General features: G+C 46.2%; 1 protein-coding gene across 2 annotated transcripts in view; it reads left to right on the top strand.

Annotated features, from left to right (window-relative positions):
* Positions 1-7095, top strand: part of MNAT1 (MNAT1 component of CDK activating kinase) — a 115690-nt gene extending 108595 nt beyond the window's left edge. For both annotated transcript variants that reach the window (XM_003206785.4, XM_010712062.3), the window contains exon 8: positions 5912-7095. In XM_003206785.4, coding sequence (XP_003206833.2) covers positions 5912-6032 — 121 coding nt within the window. In that variant the 3' untranslated portion in view covers positions 6033-7095. The remainder of the gene's footprint in view (positions 1-5911) is intronic.
* Positions 7096-7778: the final 683 nt, after the last annotated feature.

Below are 7778 nucleotides of genomic sequence, written 5' to 3'. Positions count from 1 at the left end.
TTTCTGCAGCCAAATTTGTATTGTGGCATTTAGGCTGACTTTTCCTTGTACCCTTGTATCCTTGTGCTACAGGCTGCATTTGGTCTTGTCCTGTTGCAGGACTAACAGGTGACATAATCTGGTTAAAAATACCTTTTTTAATGTCTGCCTTGGGATCTGTTGTATTTGGACCTTGTTGCACTTAGCAGTTTTCAGACATTCACACTGGTGGCTGCAATAGTGTAAACAGTGCTATCCAGAGGCATTGAGAAACAACAGAAGGCTGTTGGCTTTTGCAGCGGGTGGCTGCCTGCCTGCTCACTGGTGCTTGTAGCAAACCCTACACCACAGTAATTCATTCTGCATCTTATTGTCTTCATAGTCACATTCCAGTTGAAGTAATTAAAACTGTTACACTGCATTGATCAACCCAGTGACATCTTGGTTCCTGGAGACAGCTCAGGGCCTACTCCTTTCTGGTGAACAGTTTTTCCTAATTGATCTCTACAAGAACTCTACAGAACTTTTGTTCCTTGTTGTCCTGGGGGATCAAGGAGAAGAGCAGCTGATGGAAGCCTGGTGCAAGGCCTGCAGCAGGGATGGAGCTGGGCCTGCAAGGAGCCAATGGTTGCCTTACAGCTGGGTTATACGTTGCAGCAGGCTGTGTACAGGCTGGATGTTTGTGCACCAGTGATTGTTTGTTTATAAAATCTGAATGTAATGGCAGTATCCAAAGAGTGTCTGTTAAAATAGGTGAAAGACAGCTTTTTGACTTGTGAGGACTTGAGATCAGGCCTTACAGTGAGTCTGTGCATGGTTGAACTGCAATTCAGACTGCTTTTTTGATCACCAGCCTTTCAGGTCGTGTTTTTGTCCTCAGACATTACAATCTCTGAGATGGGGAGGGCGAAACTACTCTTTGCTACTACCTAGCAGGGGCCAGTTCCTGAATCAGTTTCCCAGGCCTACTAATGAAGAGTAACAGTGAACCTGGTTTTGTCAACAAATTCTGCTTTGGCTGCATAGATCACGTCCTAGAAGCGGTTCAAGCCAAGACGAAGGTGAGTGAAGAGCTCAGTTTCTGTCTGCTCAGAGGCTGTAGTATAACCCATCCCTTAACAAAAAAACTGCCCAGAGAAAATCCAGCTTGTGCATCTTCCATCTGATAGAAACCAGTCTCTGGAAGAACACTGAATAATACATTGACAGCTTATCTTAAAGACGTGGTAAATCTAAGGGAAGTACTGTCTCAGGAAGAGTCAGGAATGCAGCCTATGCTACTACGTTACTCATGCTTTACACAGTTTTCCAGAGAAGTATTTTGCTTGCTTTCATGCAACCAGTATTTATTATTTAAATGATGAATCTGGAAAATATCTCAGATCTAACGTCTGCACCATTACTTTCTCTCCTGGATACTGCAGATAATCAGATGAACAGTGAATCTATTACGTGGAATAGAATTACAGTATCTTTTCTTTGTCAAACAACTTGTCAGTGATTTTTCTTTTCTCCACCTCCTTAAAATGTCTCACAGATTTAAAAAAAAAAAAAGTGAAATCTGTGTGCCAAATACGCAGTGCTGCACACATACCTCCTGTAGGGCATCTGCAATTACACCGGTGGGAGTATTTTTATCTTGGTCAAATGGGGGTGATTGTGTGAAATAGCCCCAAGTGCTTATGCATAAGGGTTTCTGACTGGTGGGTGGAGGGAAATACTGTGGGTTTTTTTTTTTTGTCATCTGGGTAGTATTTTTAGCTTGATTACACTGTCTCCAACTTCCCTTGGCCATTTCTGAAGCCTTTAATGAGTTTCAGTAAGATAAGTGAGAGAAGAGCCCCAGAGAAGCTCCCAAAGGCTTTCTCCATGCCAAGTGCCACTGGGGAGGAGAAAGGAAAGCCAGAACGTGTGACCCCACAGAGGACGATGCAGGCAGAGCGCAGCAGTCCTTTAGTATGGAATGTTCCAGGTGAACCCTTCCACTTGCACCATCCCCCAGAAAAGCATCAAAACTTGCATCTTGGTCTTTGGGAGCCGCATCAAAGTGTCCATAGCTGTGTTCAGCCCAGATAAATGGGCCAAGCTTATCCTTTTCTTGCTCCTCTAATGGGGAATGATGCTGTGCTGGTTCCTGTGGTTTCCCTTTCTTTGGGTTACAGAGCGCATGGTGGGGCCCAGGGCCAGACCAGGATGGAAAGATCAGCAGGAGCTGGGCAGCAATCAGCACTATGTTTTCTCAGCAACCTCCCTTGGGGAGTGAATTGAGAGAGCTCCCATTTCCACTTCAGGTTCAGTCAAGAGCCATTACAGAAGGTGTCGTTGTGGTACCTTGCTTTCACGTACAGAATCACGGACTGGTTGGGTTGGAAAGGAAGAGAAAATGTGATGCCCCATCCCCAGCAGCATCAGTTGGCTTAAGCTGTATGGGAACCACATCCTGGAGCGTGGTGAGGCTAGAGGAGATGCTGAGGTGATGACAAGGACGATACAGGGTGACACTGTGAGGCTGTTGGTGTGACTGTTGAGCAGGGCAGGAGGAGGCATGGCAAAGGCTGCTCAGACTGGGACCGCTGAGTGCCTGCAGCAGAAGAGGTCAGGCAGCCCAGCGAAGGCAGCCTTTGAACAGTGAGAGTGTTTGCCAGTGATCCCAGGTGCTGCTGTGTGGTGTCGGGTCCCCCAGCCTTCTAAAGCAGCAGTGCAGGGATGCAGCTTGCTGGTGTGCTGAGTGCTGCTGTGTGGTTCTCCGGCGGCTGCAGTTGTTCCTGATGAAGTGATGGTGACACGGCCCTGGGAAAAGAGAGAACAGAAAGGAAGCCCAGCCCCAGCAATGACCAGCTTGGTGCTGAGGCTGAACCAAATGCAAATTACACCTTTTTCCCTGACTACAGGAGACTTTTTTTCATGTGGCGATGAGAAACTGAAGGTCAGGAATGAAACCCCTTAAGGCTCATGAAGAACAAAATACGACGTGTTTTAACTGACGTGAAAGGTTAATGGGGAAGATCAACATCCAAGGGCTGCAGCGAGGGGAAGGGGCCTGCTTGGGCAGAGCGTGACACACAGCACCAGCATTGCAGTGAATGGGAAGTGTGAAACCGTGGGGCAGGGAGCACACAGCTGCTTAGCCTTGTTCAGAAATAATAGCACTAGGTCTTTTTTTTTTTTTTTAAACTTCAGAGCTTAGTTTGCCCTCAGTAAGTACGAGTTACATTAAAAAACTGCGCACCAGGAAAAGCAAACCTCTTTTTCCTGGTTTCTGCTTATAAGATTTACAGGTACTTAAAATAAACCTATGAAAAACAGACCCAGTGTGCTGGAATTTGCTAACTAGTCAGAGCAATTACCTCCAGCTCCCAGGACCTAACTGAGCTTGACTTTTGGAAACAAGACTTGGCAGGCGCTTCTTCCCGGTGCTGTTCTAAAGGTGCAGATGAAAAGAGCTGCTGACCTCTGCCAGAAACCCCAGGAATCCAGTTCAGAGAGACACTGCAGCGATGGGCATGGCAGGATTCAACAGCACAGATGGGGACCGGCATGGAAAAGCCGGCCAAACATTCCCTTCTCATTGTGCGGCTGCAGCGTGGCACATTCTTTGCAATTGCCTGGTGCACCACAGTAATTAAATGGGTCAAGAGCATTAGGTTTAGATACTTAACAGGAAAATAAAGATCTCACTTGTCAGCCAGCAGCGTGTCGTGCTTGTGTCACGGGAGCATGTTGCCCTGGGAAAAGCTGATGGGAGCCTTTCTGGCAATAGCAGTTCTGTCTTGCTATGTGGATCGTGTGCCAATTAACTGGAAATGCTGTAATATCTGTAAATCAGGGCTTGTTGTTGTTGGTACCCCAATTTTGGCTGACCTAAAAAAGGGAAACGATAAACTCTGCCTCTCTCTTCCTTCAGTGATATATTAGAAAAGTAACAAAAAATGCACAACCAGGCTTGGTTAATATAGAAAGGTAAAATAATCCCCGTTTTCTCTGGACTGTTCTGTACAGGAGTGGAAAGTAAAGCTTGTGTGATGAAATAAACATGATAGAAGTGCAATCTCTCCGCGATGGGAATTGGTTTTATAAGACTCTCTGGTTTGGAGGGTGGAGGTAGTTTCACACCAGTGCTTGGGAGGAAATTGGTACGGTCAGGATCCTTCATCATTCCTGGCTGGGGAAGGAGCTCCTGTTTCCCACAGCAGTTGTAAAAGGCCTTTGGGAAGGATGAGATTTTCCTCCAAAAATATTAAGGGACGAGTAACAGGAGTGTTCTTTTCAAACATGCACTCTCCTACACAACAGGAGCTCTCTGCAGACTGCCTTTCCTTACAGAGTAAGAGATGGCAACAACGTAGCTGCTGTATCCGTAGATTCCCTTTGCACTGAGCGCTGTCACTGTGCCCTAATGCCAGGCAGTAGAGCTCACCTCAGTTCAGCCACTGTGGGCAAATTGTGCCTTGGCTTTAGCATTTTACCAACGATAGCTCAGCAGCGTTCCTCGTGTCGGTGTGTTGTGGTTATTAGGTGAAAGAAATAGTTTTTAACTGTAATTAATCATTTTTAAGTAACCTCTTTTTCTACACGTTTATGGCATCAGTGAGTATGACTGTTTATTATGTCTTACCTATAAAACCTGACCTGTTTTATATACTCTTTATGGAAACAGCGTATAGTCGTAAATTAAAAGATGCAACTGTTTTGGATATTTTACTGGTGGTCTTGTGTTTTCCTGCCAGAAGTGCAGCTGGTTTAGGTTTCTCAGGGTAGCATTATAAAGGGCTGTATGTGTTTTGCAAGTTGATGCTTGAATTGCCAAGCCGGAGGTGGAAGGACTTCCCAGGACCAACTGAGTGATGAATCACAACAGCTCTCTGAAACTCAGTAACTTATACTGCAAAGCAGTTCTCATTTGTGATATTTTTATCTGGTGTTTAAAATGTGAGATATTCTGCTAATCATGTTAGGTAGAGCCTCTGTCTTTTATTATTTGATAATTCATTTGATGCAGTTTGGGTGTAAAATGCTGAGAATCTGTTCTGATGTTTTCTTGTGTGGGATGCAAGCGCTGTAGGGTTACAGCACTGAATGAAAACACGCAGCCTGCTGAGCAGATGCCTTCCATTGGAGCCCTCAGTGTGTGCTGCAGCTGCGTTTGGGCCCTCAGGAAGGAGCTGAGGCATCTGCAGGTCTGCCTGGTGTGGGGCAAAGTTTGTTGGCTCTGCAAGCTGGCCACAGTGCTTAATGAAGGGTGAATTTTAGCCAAAATGTTGACAACAGCCTCATCCTGATGCAAGTTCCTGGCATCTGTAGGTTTACTTCAGAGACCCATCAGCTTGAGAGCAGAGGTCAGCCCTGTTGTTGTCAGAGCAGCATGGCTGGATATGGGAGTGCCTGGCATTAACTGCACAGAGCTGAAACCCTGTGACTGCTGTGGGGAGCGTAGGAAGGCTTGTGCTGGCCTTGTCACTGTTAGAAGGAACTGCTAACTGGGAAAAAAGATGACCTCTTCCCTAATGAGCACAGGCATTGCAAACAGGCAGCTTCTTCCTCTTTGCTTTTATAGAATGGCCTGGGTTGCAAAGGAGCACAATGCTCATCCAGTTCCAACCCCCTGCTATGTGCAGGTCACCAACCAGCAGCCCAGGCTGCCCAGAGCCACATCCAGCCTGGCCTTGAATGCCTCCAGGGATGGGGCATCCACAGCCTCCTTGGGCAACCTGTTCCAGTGCCTCACCACCCTTTGTGTGAAAAACTTCCTCCTAAGACCCAACATAAACCTCACCCATCTCAGTTTAAAACCATTCTCCCTTGTCCTATCACTATCCACCCTTGTAAACAGTCTGCTTTCACCCAGAAAAACATACCCAGCCTCACCACTGGAATTATGAAGGTGTTTGACAAGTTTCTTTCTGTGCTAACGTAATGCCTCTCGCTGCTTTAGGTACCTGAACCACGTACGAGCCGCTTCTCCACAGGATCTTGCTGGGGGCTACACTTCTTCTCTTGCGTGCCACCGAGCCTTGCAGGATGCTTTCAGTGGTCTCTTCTGGTTCCCCAGTTAGCCAGCGTATACCAGCTGCAGTAAGGGGATGCTGGATGAGATGAGGAGCAAGTTAAGGCGGCAGAGGTTGGTAAAATTGCTGCCATTGCACAATGGCTAAACTGCAGTCACTTTTCTGTGTAAAACCAGCTGTGTTTAAGTGCTAAAGGAAAAAAAGAAGACTGCACGAGGGCTTTGTAAAATGGTAGATACATTTTTGTGGAGTGGGAAGCTCGTTAGTCATGTGGCACTTTGCTGAGGGAGGCTGAAGCAATAAGCCACATCTAATGGAAGATGTGAATAACTCAGCTGTGTATGTTTGAGGTTTTAAAAAAAAAGCACTTGTAAATTTCTTTAAATAAAGCCAGACTTTTTTATTAAAGTTCGTGGTTTAACTCTTATTGCAGGGTTTTATTTGCACAAGCATTTAAATGCCATTTTAATTATAACATTTAGTGTCAACATTCGAGCCTACATTTTCTTTCCATAAAATTGGCTTCCCCAGTTCAGGCAAGTGGGTTTTTTCCTCCTGCCAGCTGGATGAGACAAGAAACACAGGAACTGTGCTGACACAACTCTTATGTAGGATCCTTCCTGATGTCACTTGGTTGTTACCTTTGTCTGGAGAACAAGCAAAGTTTTAGCTGAAAATCTTTCCGCTGTGTTCCTCTCAAGCAGTCAAGGAGGCCTGTAAACGCTGCTGGTTCCTCAAAGTAGTCACAGTTGATTTTATTTCCTTAGCTATGTTTGCACCTTCTGTGTCAAGTGTGCAGGAGCTTCTTTTGGCAGGAGCATCCTCCCCTTTGGCTGTAGGGATGAACCCGGCCACTCGATTTGCTGCTTTCATGTGTCCCTTCCCCTTGCTCAAGCTAATTGCAGCAGGAGCAGGGTGCTGTCTTGGGACGTTTTTTCCATGGATGTGTATAAATTGCAGAAGACTGGAAACCATTCAGGGCCATGTGTGCCTCTAGAGTAAAGCCTGGACCACATTTTGTAAGTGAATAGTTGTTGAATACTGCTATGAGGAGGTTAATGACTGAATGTATTTTTATCTGAGTTGTAATAAAGAGAAGAATAAGCTCCGTTCCAGACTCAGTGCTTCCTTTATTAAGGACGGGGGAGGGAGGTGCCAACATTTTCACTTTAAGTCCTGTTGTACTGTGCAAAGTGCTGTCAACAGGTAACGCTGAGGTGTAGAAAGGCACAGCCTGCTGAGTGCCCTGCCCTGGAGAAGGGAGCGTTTGGGTCGGGTGCTGCAGACCTCAGCTGTGCAGCGCCTGTTGGAAACCACTCGTACTCTTCTTGTAGTCTGGCCTTTTCAGTCTTCTGTCCCTGGAGGCCCTGCTTCCTTTCCTCTCATCTGTAAAGCCTAAAAGTTCACATGTCCTTGATTTATCTGTTCCTCGTCTCACGGCAGATGGCTGCCACTGCTGCCAGATCTGTTTGCTGGTTTCCCTGGCAGCCAGAAGCTCTGGGATTCAGCTCAGGCTCCTGGCAAGGAGAAGCAGCAGCCAGGGGCACTGTGCTGTTCCATGCTCACCCGGACCCAAGATGCACCTTACCGGAGATCCAGTTTCCATTCAATCTGTACAGCCTCTTATCCTAATGAATGCAGGACTGCACTTGTCTACTGATACGTACCATGTACTTCTGCCACTTGGCTGCACGCTGGCTAAATTTTGCTACTGAAATGTGCAAGGTTTATATGCAAAGGTTGTAGCTGCACACAAACATGGAAAAAAAAAAACCCTAATTTTAAGTGTAGTTA

Source organism: Meleagris gallopavo, chromosome 5, assembly GCF_000146605.3.
Source record: "Meleagris gallopavo isolate NT-WF06-2002-E0010 breed Aviagen turkey brand Nicholas breeding stock chromosome 5, Turkey_5.1, whole genome shotgun sequence".
In the NCBI taxonomy this organism is placed as follows: domain Eukaryota; kingdom Metazoa; phylum Chordata; class Aves; order Galliformes; family Phasianidae; genus Meleagris; species Meleagris gallopavo.
Note: the sequence above shows the minus strand (reverse complement) of the source record. Positions and strands in the feature narration are given on the sequence as shown.